At 40.7% G+C, this 18,688-nt stretch overlaps 1 protein-coding gene across 2 annotated transcripts in view; it reads left to right on the top strand.

The window, feature by feature from the left end:
• The window catches only part of aven (apoptosis, caspase activation inhibitor), a 296,150-nt gene that overhangs the window by 259,521 nt on the left and 17,941 nt on the right, over positions 1-18,688 (top strand). For both annotated transcript variants that reach the window (XM_039741252.1, XM_039741251.1), the window contains exon 3: positions 11,801-11,871. In XM_039741252.1, the coding sequence (XP_039597186.1) occupies positions 11,801-11,871 (71 nt within the window). The remainder of the gene's footprint in view (positions 1-11,800; positions 11,872-18,688) is intronic.

The raw sequence follows: 18,688 nt of genomic DNA on the forward strand, positions 1-18,688 counted from the left end.
TTCACACTGACTGGGATTTATTGGAGCGGAAGAACGTGGAAGTTGGAGAATGCACAGTTTACAGTTAGGTCCATAAATATTTGGACAGAGACAACTTTTTTCTAATTTTGGTTCTGTACATTAAAACAATTAATTTTAAATGAAACAACTCAGTAAAGGCAATTACAATTTGTTTGTCCTTCTCCACTATAAGCCCACCTTTGAGAACACCAAACACAGCTGTTAATGGATTATGAGTGATTGTGACACCAAGTCTGTATGATAGACATTTAAAGATTTTCATCCAAAATGATATTAATTTGATATACACCCAAAATACAGTTAGGTCCATAAATATTTGGACAGAGACAACTTTTTTCTAATTTTGGTTCTGTACATTACCACAATGAATTTGCAGTTGAAGTGCAGACTTTCATCTTAAATTCAGTGGGTTGAACAAAAAGATTGCATAAAAATGTGAGGCAACTAAAGCATTTTTTTAACACAATCCCTTCATTTCAGGGGCTCAAAAGTAATTGGACAATTGACTCAAAGGCTATCTCATGGGCAGGTGTGGTCAAGTCCGTCGTTATGTCATTATCAATTAAGCAGATAAAAGGCCTGGAGTTGATTTGAGGTGTGGTGCTTGCATGTGGAAAGTTTTGCTGTGAACAGACAACATGCGATCAAAGGAGCTCTCCATGTAGGTGAAAGAAGCCATCTTTAAGCTGCGAAAACAGAAAAAACCCATCCGAAAAATTGCTACAATATTACGAGTGGCAAAATCTACAGTTTGGTACATCCTGAGAAAGAAAGCAAGCACTGGTGAACTCAGCAACGCAAAAAGACCTGGACGTCTATGGAAGACAACAGTGGTGGATGATCACAGAATCATTTTCATGGTGAAGAGAAACCCCTTCACAACAGCCAACCAAGTGAACAACACTCTCCATAGGGCAGGCGTATTGATATCCAAGTCTACCATAAAGAGAAGACTGCATGAAAGGAAATACAGAGGGTGCACTGCAAGGTTCAAGCCACTCATAAGCCTCGAGAATAGAAAGGCTAGATTGGACTTTGCTAAAGAACATCTAAAAAAGCCAGCACAGTTCTGGAAAAACATTCTTTGGACAGATGAAACCAAGATCAACTTCTACCAGAATGATGGCAAGAAAAAAGTATGGAGAAGGCGTGGAACAGCTCATTATCCAAAGCATACCACATCATCTGTAAAACACGGTGGAGGCAGGCAGTGTGATGCCTTGGGCGTGCATGTCTGCCAGTGGCACTGGGACACTAGAGTTTATTGATGATGTGACACAGGACAGAAGCAGCCGAATGAATTCTGAGGTGTTTAGAGACATACTGTCTGCTCAAATCCAGCTAAATGGAGTTAAATTGATTGGGTGGCATTTCATGATACAGATGGACAATGACCCATAACATATAGCCAAAGCAACCCAGGAATTTATTAAAGCAAAGAAGTTGAAAATTTTTGAATGGCCAAGTCAGTCACCTGATCGTAACCCAATTGAGCATGCATTTAACTTGTTGAAGACTAAACTTCGGACAGAAAGGCCCACAAACAAACATCAACTGAAAGCCGCTGCAGTAAAGGCCTGGAAGAGCATTAAAAAGGAGGAAACCCAGCATCTGGTGATGTCCATGAATTCAAAACTTCAGGCTGTCATTGCCAGCAAAGGATTTTCAACCAAGTGTTAGAAATGAACATTTTATTTCCAGTTATTTATTTTGTCCAATTACTTTTGAGCCCCTGAAATGAAGGAATTGTGTTAAAAAATGCTTTAGATGCCTCGCATTTTTATGCAATCTTTTTGTTCAACCCACTGAATTAAAGCTGAAAGTCTGCACTTCAACTGCATCTGAGTTGCTTCATTTAGATAGATAGATAGATAGATAGATAGATAGATAGATAGATAGATAGATACTTTATTAATCCCAAGGGGAAATTCACATAATTTATTAAAATTCATTGTGGTAATGTACAGAACCAAAATTAGAAAAAAGTTGTCTCTGTCCAAATATTTATGGACCTAACTGTATGCATCTGGATTTTTTTTGTGCATACGCATATTTCCACTTTTATCCTTACGGCATATTTTAGTGTGAATTCTGCGCACAGCGTTACGCATGAGGCCCCTTGTATAAACAGTTTGTACGATGGGCTTAAAGTGGAGAAAGGCAAACAAATTGTACTAGCCTTAACCTCAATACAAGCATGTAGACTTCAATTGGAAGAACCCCAACCCACCACTTTAAAGTCCGTTATATACTATTTGAAATTGATAAAAAAAAATTCAGTTCTCTTTCAGAGGATCTGTACAAAGCTTTTTTAATCTAGGGGATCTAATAAATAACATTTTAAAGTAAGTTTCTATATCAGGGAAGAGGATACTTTTCCTTCCTTGCTGCTTCAAAGATATGCTTTGTTGGCTCACTCGCTTCTCTTTCTTTCTTTTAGGTGGGGGGTTGAATTTTGGTTTGTTAAGTTTAATTTGATTGTATGGATTGTTATTTGCTTTTATTAAAAAATAAATTAAAAAGAAAAGGTGTATAGCTGCAGAATTGGTTTCTAGGGTCATTATTGTCATGTGTACAGAGTATGGCAAAGCTTTTATTTACATGTGCTAATCAACATGCAACATGTTAGAACATTAAACATTTTTGAAAAGAACTGTCTGTTCTGTACAACAAGCCTTCCAGTTATATCCACCTAGATTCTACAAAATAATGTCAAGTGGGTGCTGTGGTAGCCATGCTGCCTAAATGTGCCTTCAATTCTATATAAATCACAGGCAGAGTCAGCAGCAAAACCACCCCCAACAAACATCATTCCTCCTCTGCCCCCTTGCTCCATGACTGGAATCACTCATTCCCATATCATCGTTTTTTTATATATATGTATAAATGCAGTCCTTATTTTGAGAGATTGTGAAGGTGCAAGAGATTGAATGATTCCGAACAGGGGGATACTTGGTGTCAAACCGTCAAAGTTGTCAATGCTATGAAATGTGCCAACTAAACTTGAAATAATATGAATTAACAGATTGCAGTAAAAAAACAGACCTGATTCCAGGGTTGGGCAGCATAAACTCTCTTGGTAGCGTACTGTTTATGGAGTGAAATCCTTAGATCACCACATTTTTTGTTTTATTTAGTTAATATTGGTGCAAACAAAGGTTTTTAATCATATAAATACAGTGTACTTTCTTTTAAAAAACTGAAGTGTTATACTTGCTACTCTTTAGCCATTTGCAGCTCCTTTGTTCCAATAAACGAGTAACTACTGTTATTTTTGCGTAAGTAATTTAGGTGCAATAATACTAAAAACCTCTTAGTATATGAGGTGTTTTGGGCACCAAGGGGACCCTCTCCCAGTGGATCTCAGTGTCTAATAATACTGACAGTGGGCTATGGACGCCAAGGAGTACTGTTTATTTAACTATGGCAGTTTACTTTACTGATAAAATTTTAACTTCTTGCAGCCATTGATGCTAGCAAGACGAAAATAGACGCTGCCTCCAAGTTCGCAATCAGCTTTGTCAACTGTATGTAACGAAAGACCACGCCTTGTGCAAATTATTTTATAAAGACATCCCTGTTAATACAGATTATTTTTTTCTGTCCTGTGAAGTTCATTCTAACTAAAATTGACTTGTGTATAAAAATCACTTTGAGAGAGGCAGGCTTAGTTTTGGGACGCGCTCTGGACCCCCTGAAGGTAGCAGAGGAGATACTAATTAAAACAAAACTGAATGCCATTATGAACAAAGCTGCTCATCCTCTCTCTAACACACCAACCCTGAGGACTTCTAGCTAATGATTTAGTCATTAGAGTTGTGTCAAGTAACACTTACTGGGGCTCCTTCATACCAACAGCAATACGCCTATATAGCACCTCTCTGGGACTGGGACTGCCAAGTCAGACGGGTTTCTTTCTTTTTAGTCATTCGGTTATGTATACGAGAGGATTTTGTTGTTTGCTATAATTTATCTATTTATTTAACTTGTGTAAAAGGCCAAATTACCCCCTGTGGACCAATAAAATCCCTTCTGTCTGTCAATCTATCAGTGTGTCTGCCCATGTGTGTACGTGTGTGTAAATGTGAATGTGCAACAGAGAGAGAAGTCTGCACACATAGTCTGTGGTGGTAGAGATCGATAAGGATTTCTGACCAGGTTCTCCAATTAATGGTCGGTGTCCAGTGTGTCTTGATTTCTTTTAGGGACCAGGTGGATGAGATATCGTAACTTGGACTCCTTTGGCATTCTTTGAGCCTGAGAAGACTCTGTAGTTTGTAACATTAAAATGGTGTTCTATGAGGAGCAACTGAAAAGCAGTTCAACAGACTAGAGAGTTTTCTAATGTGGCCGCAAAAGCTCAATCTCATTGTTAGTTTTTTTTTTTTTTTTTGGGATAATTGACTTAAACAGCTTTACGATGAGGAATGAATAGCTGAGGAAAAACCCTTCACTGACATGGGGAAAACTTTCAAGCTCCACACAGTCCAGGACTGGGCCAGAGTTTGAGCTCAGTGTTGTGGAAATGCGTGACAGCCATGTTGATCCTTGGGTACTTAAGCATCCCTGTTTTCCTGCTTCTTGGTTGGATCAGAATTGAGGCAAGGCAGGGAGACGTTTTGAGGTAAGATTACCAATGTGGTGACGGGTTGATTAATCCCATGCATATAAGACTTTCAGTGCGCTCTGTGCACGTGAGCATTAGTGATGAATAAACTCCATGGAATTCTCTTTGGTCTGAATTTAGCAAACTCATGGAAGTATTTGGGGATTTTGCTAAATTTCTCAATATGCATTGAAGTCAATAGGGAAGGAGAAACTTCATTTCTTTTAAGTGGATTATAATGGTGCAGTTGTCTTTTAAGTGTCCTTGAGGGTTAGGTAACTGTCTCATTTTGAATTAATGGGGGACCTCATCAGTGAAATCCTGATTGCATTGAAGTAATGGGGAGGGTGTGGGTAGTGGTCCACCTGAAATTATGCTCACATTGAAGCAAAGGAACTATGGTCAACAAGAAAAGTTCAGGTTACCTCAAAGAATCCACTTTCTTTTCATAAAGTTTTTCCACTGTTGCAGTAGCGAGTGTATCCATCCATCCATTTTCTAACCCGCTGAATCCGAATACAGGGTCACGGGGGTCTGCTGGAGCCAATCCCAGCCAACACAGGGCACAAGGCAGGAACCAATCCTGGGCAGGGTGCCAACCCACCGCAGCAGTAGCGAGTGTATATTAATTGGAAAGCTGACGTTTGTTTCTGGTCCGAAAAATTCCAAAATGCAGTATTCCATGTAACCTTAACAAAGGTGGAAGGATAACCACATACAAAATATATATATATTTTTTAACACAGGCACTGTGAAAGATTTGCACATTGGTCATGAAAAGTACACGCTGTGATGCAATCTAAACTTTCCTGGGGCACATAGGCCTCTTTACTTCAATGTGATGATAATTTCTCCCATTACTCCCACGTGATGGGGACTTCAATGCCTCAAAACGAGACACTTACATAACCCTCATGGATCAGATCAGGTCATGATATCACCAATGCGCAAATCAGATTGCCTACATTCATTAGGGCACACATGTGCATTGCTGCTGCAGCTCTGTGATGTCATTTTGGCCTTGCAAGGTATCATGGGGCACTGGGAAAAAAAGTGTTTGTCTAAGCTGGCCACACAGCCAGTTTCCAAGAAAATAAAAAGGTTTGAGCAAACACAGCATACTTGTTGTGAAAAACACTTTGGCAGATTTCACCCATTAACACTAATGAGCATAATGAACTAGTTAAGAAAAAAAGTAAGAATACAGAGGAACTACTGAAAATGTGACAAATGTACTCCTTTGATCCTTCTCTGGGTTGACTTTTTCCCCTTTCTGATACTCAGTTCAATTTTCAAAGCACATTGCCCACTAAATGCTCATTCTTAGCACTGGGAACAGAGAGTGACCATCGCTGGCTTTTGGGTCGGGACTGTATGGGTGGGCCCGTTTGTGTAGGCCCTCGTCTGTCTTGGGTCGTAAGCCAGTTCATTCAGGTTTGTCCTCCCCATTTGTGTTGATTGTGTGGATTTTTAGCTGGAATTTCAGGTTGTTTCAGTATCAAAAGATTAATTAAAACATTTTCTCATCAGACTGGGGTGCGTCTTAAAGAGTTAATCCTCAAATGGAATCGTCCTTTTTTTGATATTATCTTGTAATTATCTTCCACAGTATGTGGCCTTAGTTAAAGCTTTTCTATTTTCAAATTGAATTAATTGACCTTTTATAAAACATTTCAAATAGGCAGAAAATTTGATTTAAAATCTGCCATCTCTTTCTAGTGTAGAGTTCATGCAATCATTTTAATTGAAAACTTCACCCTACTGTTTCTTTTAATTGAAAAGGACCTTGCGGTGTCTCTGAAACAAGGTAACCTCTTAGATATCTAATACTATAAACATTTTTGTCAGTGTTAAGAAAAATAAATGTATGCTTTCTGGTTTAAAACTGCTCTTTTTGTGTAGATTTACTCTTTACTAGCTGTAGAGTCCTCCTTCCCATAGGTCCCAAGTGTCCAACTGGGTGTCCAACTCCGTATTCGATTCGCTTACCTAATTTGGGGATTCTGTGTGCTGGACAGCAAAACATTGGTAGTATCTTGCAGATATGGTGATGAATATTTTGTAAGTTGTCCTCATCAAATAGCCATACTATTTTTTTAATTAAAAATAATAATTATGTTTAAGGGTTTTCTTCATACCAGATAAGACTTCCGCCTGCAGGTTTTTAGCTCCTTGCTAGAATACCAAAGCAGCATCTGACTGGCCGTCACTGAACTGGTTGTTGATGACTTTACATCTCTCTCATTGCCCAAGTGTTCTTTCTATACCCCGGACCCACACTGAGTGCAAAGCTGCTGCTTTTATTCATGTTCACAGACATCTGAAGGATGGATTTAGTTCAACAAGTAAAATTCATGAGCCCCCAGAAAGTAGCATGAGCACCCCTTCCTGTTTCATTAAGACGGCCTCGGCGAATACAAGTGGCCAAGATGAACTTACATGAGCAGGTCTGTGTTAGTTCTCAGCTGGATGGCGGGTATGGGATTTGAGTCATGCTGAAACCCTCACCTTTTCAAAAAAGGCATGTCAAGGCTAACAGGACTGGAGAAATTTAGGCAAAGAAATCAACAAAATGTTTTTAATGTTACTATTTGTATTAATTTTAAAAGGCTGTTGAGTGGATTTGTGGATAGAAACTGTCTCTAAATCTATTTGAGTGAGGAATAGCTGAGCTCTTTGATAATCCTGTCTTGCCCCTAAGGTAGCAAGTGTTGTGTACGTCCTGATGAGAAGGTTGCCTGGTGCCGTCATGTTATGTGCCACCTTCATCACCCTGTGCAGTGTTTTACGCTTTTGAGCCAAGCAGGTGCCGTATTAGGATGTAATGCAGCCAAAGTAGATGGATTCCATGGTGTACTCTCACTGTAGTTAGTAAGAGCAGATGGAGAAATCCAAAAATTTCCTCAGATGTTTCAGGAACTAAAAAGAGTACATAAAACATCATACACTGAATGCAACATAAATACAATATATGGTATATAAGAAACTCTCTTGTATTTATCAGTATTAGTGGCTATCAAGTAACCTTCTAACCTGTGGATAAAAACTGTCCTTGAATCTGGTGGTTAAAGTGCTAAAGAGTCTGAATGGAGGAGAGAGAAGAGTGACGGTGCAGGAGGTCTTTAAAAATACTGCTAGCCCTTGTAAGGCAATGTGTGCTAGTGGTATTCTGAGCTAACTTTACTACAATCTTGAGCAAGGCAGGTTCAGTACCAAGATGTCATGCTGCCAGTGAGGATAGACTCCATTTCGTAACTTGTACAATTTTGTATGAATAGATGGAGTAATGTGAGTTGTCCTCAGACATCTGAAGAAGTAGAGGCTTTGGTGAGCCTTTTTGACAAAAGCCAAAGCATGTTGTACACATTTCAGTTTAGTCACTCCAAGAAATTAAGCGCTGCTCACTCTTTTAACAGCATCCCCTCTGATGTAGACGTCAATGTGGTCTACATTCGGCTTCCAGGAGTCTATTGCCAGATAGTCTAAGGCTGAGTTTGATTTCTTTGCACCAATAAGTCAGAAGGTAAGCCTCTTAATAATTTGCTGAGATTTTCTAAGGTAAGGAAGACAGACATTGTTACATAATAGTCACTGATTATGCCTCCAGAGAATGTTGCCTTTTGATTAGCACATGTAAGTAAGAATTTCACTGTACTCTGGACATGTAAAGATAATGACCCTATAATCCTTTACCAAAAACATTCTAATGATGTGCCTGAATAGCAACCCTCCCTGATGAAATGTGATATTCAAAGTGATGCCAACGCCTTAAATGCTGAAAGTCAGTCACACAGAAGAACTTGTTGTGGAGATTAAGGGAGGTTGATAAGAACCCATTCTGATCATCATCAGTGGACCAGTAGTGAGATGCTTGTTAGCTGCTTCAGCTTCCTTTGGTTTTTAGATCTGTGGCAGCCTGGCTTGGATTTGGCAATACTAAGTTTAGGAGAGAAAGTGCCTTCCCTTTGAAGAGTTTCAAAGAAAACGTTGATTGAGTTAGCTAAAAAAAAAAAAAGAAAGACAAACATTCTGACAAGATCATCCAGCCCTACCGTCTGTAGCTGATCAATCATATTGGGATTACTCTTTTCATTTGAAGGTCCCTACCATTTGCTTTACTTGCTGGTCTCCTATTCACCACATCTGTGATTTTCTGTGTGAAGAAATTATTCGAGATGTTTATATGAAATGTTCCCACAAGCAGATTCCAAGTATATCCCCATCACATTTTTAAACACTTTGGTCATGTTGCCTCTTAATCTCCATTTGCCTAAACAGAGAAGCTTCACCCCTCTTTAGTCTCTCCTAATACCCCTTAGACCGTGAATCAGCCTAGTCACACTCTTCCAGACATCAGTGTCCCCAAAGTCCTACTATCCAACACACTACATGGTGACATATTCCAGTCTCTGTGGTTCTTTGTGTGAAGAATAACTTTCTAATGTTTGTGTGAAATTTACTCTTAACATGTTTCCAAGTGGGTCTCCATGTTCTCGATGAACTCATTTTAAAGACACTTCATCAGGTCTCCTCTTAATCTCCTTTTGCTTAAACTAAAAAGGCTCCGCTCCTTTGATTTTTCCTCATCATATCTCTTGTCTTAATCTTTTAAAATTTACCAGTTTTTTTGTGACTGGGTTCTTTGGTGACCTTTTTTACCAAGTTTTTTCACCATTTGGCCAACTTAGCTTTCTATTCTGAGCGCCTGCTGTCCAAGGCCAGCGTATACTTCACAGAGATTTAGTAGCCAAAGTTGGATGTTGCCACCTCTTGTTCATTGTTATGTATATGTAGGAATTTAAGACTAAATATAAGGTCTATTTAACGTTACGAATAATTGCATTGAATGTGTGATGTGACTGCACTTTGGTGTTAATGCGCACGTTACTGCTGGAACTTGTAACACACATAAAATGACAGAAATTTGATAATTGCTGCATTTGTGTCTGTCTTTATTAATATACTAGTTTACTGTTGGTTTAAGTGTAAAACCACAACATCCATCTTTACCTTCAAGCTTTCTATGCTGATAAGCATCAACAGCACTTATTTTCCTAACTCTGATCTCTCCAAACTCATACATTCCTAAATAATGAGCATCATGATAGAAATGCAGCTGTAATTACACCTTCTGTGTTTGTTTTTTTGTCCACTTATGCTATAGTAACAAGCGGTTTCAGGTGTTTCACTCAGTGCAGCTGCTGCTGCTTGCCATCTTCACCTTTATTCTCATCCTCCTCGTCTGAGCTCTGCTCCTCTACAATTTCTGCCCACAAACATCATAAACTGATGTCATCTGAAGTGTCCTTTTGCACTGTGTCTCTCTCTGACTAGTAAGCAGCTATCAATGACAGGGACTCTTTCAGTAGCTTGCTGTGCTGATAAGCATTGCACCATTTCTTTTATTATCCCTTACCCCTCTAAACTCATAAATACATAATAAGCAACAAGGTAGGGGCACATATAGAGATACCTTAAATCCTGAAAAAGTATATTTTATTCAAGCTCTATTTACAAACACAGCACATGCATAAATAAAATACTGTCACTTTACCACATTCAGGATCATTAGTAACCTTATTATACATGTTAGGCAAATATATGATCACAATGAAATAATTTTAAATTGTTTTGGCATATTTTTGGTAGTACATCTCTCTATTATAAAAAAATCTTGGGAGGGATATGAGACAAGATCTTCTCGGAAGACACTTTGACGTCCCGCAAGACAAAAGGACAGCTGCTGTACAGGCTTTTAAATGATTGACGTGCAGCGCAACAAGCAGAACACGCAGCTCGCCAGCAGCAGCAAGCCAGCAGATGATCCAAACGGATCTCCTTAGTGTGCGATCAACCCCCTCCCCTTCACAACGTGAGCGGCAGAGAGCGAAGTGGCAAAAGGACAGCTGCTGTACAGGCTTTTAAATGGTTGACCGCACAGCATGAAAAGAAGAAAAAGCAGCTCGGAAGCAGCAGCAGAAAGACAGCAGATGATCCGACCGCATCTCCTTAGCGTGTGTTCAGCCCCTCCTTTACAACACAAGCAGCGTTATACGTCCTGCGAGAAACAGATTTAACCATGCCCGGGGGCGGAAATAAAGGACAAAGAGTAGATGACAAAGTAGAACATCATAAAAAATTCAAAAATGTTGGCGCGGTACACATGCACAGCAAGTTAGAGATAATGAAAGTACGAAAGTACGTGCAAAAGTCTCAAAAAAGGATAGGAAAGATCGAATTAGCGCAAACAAACGGAAATTATTACTCAGTGAAATAACAGAACAGTGAAAAGAGATCAAATATATTGTTCAGATTAAACCTTTAAGTCAGAGACTTGTAGATCGTCTAATTCGTGTTGCCAGCGAGAATTAAAAGATTCCAAAAACGTTGTTGCGGTATAAAGTCCCTTGACACAGAGACTTTTAATATGAGATTCTTTCAAGTCACGCCCTACTTACAACTATTTTCCAACAAGACCATGGTCATCTAACCTCAGTCGTGTGAATGCTTTTGTCAGACATGCTTCCTGCTCTCTCAGCTCTTATAAATTTTATCAGGATAATAATTTTATATATTCAAGATGACATATCAACGACAAAGTGAAGAAGAAACAGCATGGACAAACATTTGAGACAGTCGTTCTATTTATTAGAGTGAAAGAAACGAAATTCACTCACAGGCAGTTATAAGTTGCGTTGTCACAATGTAAGTCCAAACACAAAATCAAAATTCAATGTGATCTTGAAGAAAAGTTAATTCCAAATACTGTTTTTATAAAAGTTTTTAAGTAAATGTGAAAATAATGCATATGTAACAATTTCCATGAAAATAACAATCTTTTTAAATTATATATCCGGGAAACCAAACCTGGGGGTGGGTGAGCAAAGTGAGCAGGGGGCGGAGTCCCTAGTTGTTATAAATTAAATAAATGAGGCATGCCTGGGCTTTCACACTGTATCATATGATCCCGTGAGACCTGTAAACATGATGTCATAGGTCGCTAGACACCCAACATATGTACAGTATACAAAGGCAATAAATGACTGGTGACACAGATCATCCGCAAGTACAAAATGGTTTAAAGGCCCACTTACAGTAGCTATGGACTACATGGCATTTACACTGCAGTCGCCTTATTTCTCTGGTTTGATTTGACTTTCTGTTCTCTCCTAGGTGATTCATTTGCTCAGTTTCGCTTTGCTGATGAGAAGGAATGGGATATTGATGTGTCATCCAATATTAAGGTACTCTTTATGTTTGAACCACTGTTTACTGTTAGCATTTTTTTTTAGCAGTTTTCAATGTCATTACTGTCACACGTTGCCACTTTCCAGCGCCACCGTCAGTATGAACTTGGTCAACTCCAGTAATATTGGCACCCATCAAGAAAGTGATAAAAACATGAATACAATATATCGTGGATAATACAAATAATGAGTCTAATCTTCAGATGTTTGGAGAAACTGTTAACTATTCATTTAATAAAGATAATTCCTGCAAAAGTGTTATTTTTATCTTCAGCATAGTTTATTCTGTCGGAAACATATGTATCAATTATTGGCACCTTTGAAAAGTATTATAAATAAAACCAAAGCAATTTGTGTATTTTGAGGTAAAATGTTTCTTGATATTTCTTTTAGTTTCTAGGAACTTTATTGTAGTTCATCATCACCGCCGTTTCACTGGAGTATAAATATAAAGTAACGCACAAGTACAATCCTTTTGTCATCTATCAACACAAGTAAAAACTTAAGAACTGTCAACTCAAATGAGGAAAAAAAAAGCCATTGAACTGCATAGATTGGAGAATTGCTATAAAAAAGTCATTATTCAGTTGAAATTACCAGTAATTACAAGTAGGGCCTTGACAAAGAAGTTTGATAAGCACGGAACTGTTGAAAATTTGCCAGGAAGAGGATGCACCCACGGTGACAGCTTCTACAAAGAAGTTATTGGTAATCAGCTAATGAATCAAGCTCAATGGACTTAATGTTCTCGTTTTTCTTACATTTTAAATGATTTAGATGCTCTCTTCTCTATTAGAGTTACACTTTGCCAGAGAGGTGTCTAGACCTAAAGTTCTCTTCCATATTATACGTGCTTTTAAACCCTGGTTTATATTTGTAACATGCAGTGTTGTAGTGAAGAAGTCAAGGTCATTAGCAATCAGTACTTAATTATTCTGAGTGATCGCCTTCATCCTCTCAGCAGGGGCATCTGACAAAACGTCAAAGCCCCTATCAACAGACCACATGCTGTCATGTATTGATTGTAGTGAAGATGCCCAGAGTTAGACATGCTGTCAGATCTTATCTCTCATTAGATACCAGTCCAATTGAGCTTTAAAAGGAGATCGTGAAATGATGTCTCAGACGGTGTTTTCCATTTCCATTAACAAAGCATACATTGGTTGACTCCCAAGTCTATAAGCAGAATTGCAGACATGGACACTATGATGCCCAAGGATGTGTACAGCACACAGTTTATTTACAATTTGCACTCCACAGCACAAGGTAAAGCACACTCCCTTCTTTCAGCCAGTCCTTCCACCTCCACTCCTCCACACGAGCGTCGTCCATTTGTCCCGACTCAGGCACTTGAGTGGTGTTGACTGGCTCTTTTTATAGGGCACCCAGAAGGAGTGCAGGTGTCCAATTAGCTTCTTCCGGCAGCACTGCTGGGCCCTGCAAGCAGCCAGGCACTCCCTGGCAGTGGTCACGGGCCCCAGCAGGGTTGAGCTTTCATGCTCATGACCAGTGGCCCTGTTGGAAGCCAAGGGGGCTGCCCTCTGCTGGTCCCGGGGAGAAACGGTCTTGAAAGTACAGTCTTTCCTGGTCCTTCCATGGTCTGGGCATCCCGGTCGGATTAGGGCCCCAGCAGTCTGCCATTCTGCCCCTCTCCTTCAGCTGAGCCTTGTGTGGTGAAGTGTCCCGTCCTGCGAGGGCTGCCATTATGCTGGATGGTGAGTCGATCTTGTCTGGACCACAGTTCCGTCCTGAAAGACAGAAACAACACCCGTGGCCGACTTGGTGGCACTTGTGACAATGCTGCACCCCATATCATGTCCGTTCCCTTCTGGTCATAAAAACACTGCGGGAACGCCCACTCTGTCTTATGCCTAGCTGAGGTTGGGCTATTCCTCCACCTTTGTGGAGAGCAGTCTTTCAACCCTTGAGAGCACACAGGCTTACGTGTTGCAGTGTTTGGAGACTCTGGGTCCTCCTTATACTCTGGGGTGGAGCGACAGTCTGAGTCTCTGCATGGCATACAGAGAGATCGTTTTGCTGTCTGCACCCCTTTCAACCTCCACGTGGCGATTGCTGGTATCTGGTGCGGGGCACTGTGGGCACTGGCACTAACAAGTTGATCTCTTGCGTGCGCCTTAGCCATGTCTGCTACTACTGTGCGATCGGCTATTATGCCCACGTTTACTGTAGGAATAGCGGCTACTTGGTATCCTGTAATGATCACTAGCAGAGCCGTTTCGCTCTGCACTCCTCTTTGTTGTATGGTACAGTTGTCACTCACTTGTACCACCTCGTCAAGTTGGCTGGAGAGTCTCGCACTGTGTTGCCTCAGCCACTCATGCACTGCCTTCAATAGTGCGTCCACCATCCTCTCCATTCTCTCGAATGCCTGCCTCAGCAAGTCAAATGCCTGTAAAAGAGACTACGGGTTGGAGGGCGATCTACAAATCCTGTACAAGCAAAATCCGGCGGTAGATTCAGTTTCCCTTATCCTTACCCGCCAGCCAGGAGCTGTCAAGCATGTGCGACTCCTATGTCGGCTCCATCAGGAGTCCATTAGAGCGGACGTTCGTTGGCCCCACTTGTAGCTAAGCATCTGAGGGGGTCCGACACACACCATCCCCTCTCTTCATTGAAGGCAGTCTAACCCTTCACCCTCCACCTCCCTTGGATTACTCCTGATGGGTACGGGAGAGTCCAGGCGGTTCTCTTCTACATCTTGCCTCTCAGAGCGCATCAGGCTTGGGACATCCTCAGGTGACTCCTTCGAGCTTATCCCATCGTCACTCCACAGATCGGCATATTTAGGCCAGAAAAGTGGAATTATGCAATGCTTCCCTGGGCCCGTCACCTACCTCCAAGATCCCGTGGTCTGGACAACACTTCCTCTGGCTGGCATCTTCTTCTGGCACGCTGATCCGAGTGTTGCTTGCGGTGGCGGGCGGTTGTGCACCTGCTTTTTATTGGGCCACAATAATTAATTAAGGGTCTTCTGCCAGCAGACAGCCATGAGTCCCATTTGGGATGCCAGTTGTGATACACAAGGGTGCTTACAGCCTCCCGAACCCGATACAGTCAGGACACAAATTGCCATACAGCGCACTGTTTATTTACAATTTGCACTCCACAGCACAAGGTAAAAGACAGTTCCTTCTTTCAGCCAGTCCATCTGTTTTCACTCCTCTACACTAGCTTTGTCCACTTTCTCCTGACTCAGGCCATTGAGTGGTGGTGACTCCGGAAGGAGTCCAGGTTCCCAATGAGATTCTTCCAGCAGCACTTCCTGGTGTTGCAGAAGTGCTGCCAAATAGTGCAGGATTGAGCTTCCATGCTTATGACCCATGGCCCTGTTGGAAGCCAAGGGGCTGCCCTCTGCTGGCCCGGGGGTGAAACGGTCTTGAAAATACTCTCTCCCCCGGACATTCCATGGTTGGGGTGTCCCAGCTGGGTATGGGCCCCGGCGGTCTGCCGCAGCACATACAAGGTTTTCTGGCTGCTGTGCATAAAGAGCAGCAGAAGTTGACAGCATTAAGTTTAAGAAACAAAGGTTTCTTAAAAGTATGTAAACAATTAATATTTTTATTCTTTCATTAGATTATTCAATCAGTTGTGACAAGAGCAGGCAATTTAGCTCAGCAAGCCTGCCCATGCTGTTCACTTTGATTCTCCAAAATAACATCAAGTCGAGATTTGAAGGTCCCTAAAGTCAGGGGTTCCCAAACCTTTGGACGTCAAGTACCACCTGAGGTTAAGTGAGTTGCGTTGCGTACCACCCGCACCTTGTTGAAAGGGAGGGAGAGCTGTAAGGGGGGTAGTTCGGGTCTAAACCGCCCCGAAATCTGAATAAAAGTTAAAGAATTGGAAGAAATTATGCATAAAATTAATGAAAAAATTTGTGCATGTACATAAATTGATAAATTCGGCCCCGAAACTAAATCCTGCTTTCGGCCTGTATGTGACGCAGTTACTGAAGATGAAATGGTATCGGCTTTGTGCTTAGATCTAATGACTATGATGCGATACAGCGGCAGTGCACGTATAACAACAAACGCGAGCGGTTTCTGTGAGGCAGAGTTACCAAAGACTAAATAGTGTCAGCGTTGTGCTTTCATCTAGTGACCAAAAGCTCAAACTGTGAAGAAGTAGAAGTTGACTTCCACGAAACGTAATTGTGGTAGCGTTAAATTAACTAAAAACTGATTTGAATAATACTGTAGGTTTTATTTATTCAGATGACGAAATTTCACACCACACTAAATTTGGGAATCCACGTATTATTGTACTTAAACAGTTTCGTTGGTTTTTGCTCACAACAGGCTTGTCATGAAGGGTTTTGCACAGATAAATTAAATTTCAGGGACCACAATGTACCACAGTTTGGACACCACTGCCTTAAGTCCCACTCTCCATCCCCATCCACCGCATAACTTGGTCATTTATTCCACGTGTTTGTGGTTCTCTATAAAAAGTGAATTTCCAACTATGTTCTTGTAGTAAAGTAACACCTGGGATCTGGTGATCATGTCAGACTCCACACTTTGATGACTGCATTTGATTCACTAAGAGGGATTCAGTTGGTTGCACTAAACTCATGGACAAGGACAAACACCACCCAGTGCGTCATAGACACACTGGTATGAGAAACTGGGTTGTGACACCACAATGGTTGAGAAACACTGCACTGTACTGATTCCTTTTAGATAGATAGATAAATAAATACTTTATTAATCCCAAGGGGAAATTCACAAAAACACAACAAACTGCATTCTCTGTAGGTCCTGACATTTATAATTATAATCTTTTATAATCTTAGACACTTCAATCATGTCTCCTCTTATTCTCTGCTTACTTACACTATAAAGGTTCATCTTCTTCAGTCTGTCCATAGCTCTTGTAACCCTGCTCTGGATTTTCTTTAGCTCCGCTGTGTCTTTTTGTAATATGGAGACCAAAACTGCACACAGTGTAGCAATCCTACACAACACTACAAGCGTGTTGGCTTTCTGACTGGCCTTCACTGTATTATATGGTCTGGAGATTGACAAAGAAATATCCCTTCAGGACCACCAAGTCTGGTAGGACCCCCCAGGGTAAGGATTCCAGCTGCCTAGTGCAGGCATTATGTTACTATGATGACTAAGCAGGAAATGGAAGTTTCCATTGGAAACTTTTCTTTTTAAGGGTAACGGCAGACTGAGAAAGGAAGAAGGGAGAAAAGAAAGACAGAAAACAGAATGAAGAAAGGAAGCAGAAAAGAGGCAATCACCAAATCAGGTGAAATGGTAAACAGTCGAGGATGAGTTGGGAAGCAGCAGGATGGAGGACGGGAGAAGCTTTGGGAGGTGGATGGCTGTGGGGATGATGAAGCAGAACTGGCTAAAGAGGGAAGCTATTTCCACAGTTCTTTAGTGAACTGTACAATGGGGATGATAATAATTTTGTGAGTATATTTGCTGTAATAAACAATAAAATGATTCATATTACGTTTATTGTATGCATTTCTGACTTTTTAGACCTTTTTGATCTTCCTTTATATTTTCTAGCCTACACACATTGTATGCGTTTTCCCGCAGTGGGTCGCAAAACTCATAAAATGATTTCCATATTATTATTGATGACAAACTTACAAATAGGCAGATCCACGAATCGTAAACTGGTGAATCACAAGGGCCGACTGTACTCTGATTTTTATGCTTCGATTCGCCATCTTGAAATTTGATGCTGATTGACTTTGCTATTGTTTGAGTTTTAGTTTGTTGTCTAGCTTTGGGACCAACTCTGAAGGGAGTTGCAAAAGTCCTTAGCCTTTCATGAAAGAAAAAACAATTAAGCTAAAAAGTTTCACCGCATTGGTGACTTCAGCACAGCATCTGTGCAGTCTTTCTTGCGATTGATCCTTTGGTCAAAGCAGGCATTCAAATTCACCTTGAGTTAAACTCTCTGGTTGCTCATTCAACACATCAGTCAATGCACCATGCGTCTCCAGAACTTTCTTTTATTTTTGAGAACACCCAGAAATCAAAAGGCACCAAATGGGGCAAAAAAGAAGGGGGTTCAACCAGATGGATCCCTGATTTCTCGAATGTTTCAATGGTCAGCTTTGCTGGTTGTGCCGGTGCATTGTCATGGTGGAAAAATGACTTGTTCAGAATCAGGTGGGAGAGGCCTCCACTCCCCTCTCACTCTTCCTCCTCGTACCACTTGCTATGACTTCCTGTGTGTAAGAAGTAGAATTTTTTTCTTTTGTTTTTTTTACAAACTCAGGAAGGGATAAACTTGATCTCAATCAATGTAAATATGGTGGCAGCTCACTAAGAACTGAATGCTGAGGACTTTGGCAAAGCCCCTCATATTGTGCTACACAGTTTTCACTCTATTTGGAGTGTTGCCTGTACTTTGTAATGACTCTTGTTTAATATAACTAGCCTAGTGAAACACCTGTTTAATAAAATGGATACAATGGTACAGCAGTAAGTCTGTCTGTTTGGATCGCATTGTGCATTTTGTGCGTTTCTTTCTTTGTGCGTCTTGTTGCATTTCCTTGTCAGACACTGCAGCCCTCATGTGGACGCTGGATGATATTACACCCAGGTGTGGACGCCAAGCTTTCTGTCGCTTTCCATAAATAGATATGGTTTGTCACTTTGAATATATGCATCTGCTAATTAGTAATAACTAGCAAAATGCCCGCGCTTCGCAGCGGAGAAGTAGTGTGTTAAAGAAGTAATGAAAAAGAAAAGGAAAGAATAACGTAACATGATTGTCAATATAATTGTTTTGTCACTGTTATGAGTGTTTCTGTAATATATATATA

This window comes from Polypterus senegalus, chromosome 18 (assembly GCF_016835505.1).
Source record: "Polypterus senegalus isolate Bchr_013 chromosome 18, ASM1683550v1, whole genome shotgun sequence".
In the NCBI taxonomy this organism is placed as follows: Eukaryota; Metazoa; Chordata; class Cladistia; order Polypteriformes; family Polypteridae; genus Polypterus; species Polypterus senegalus.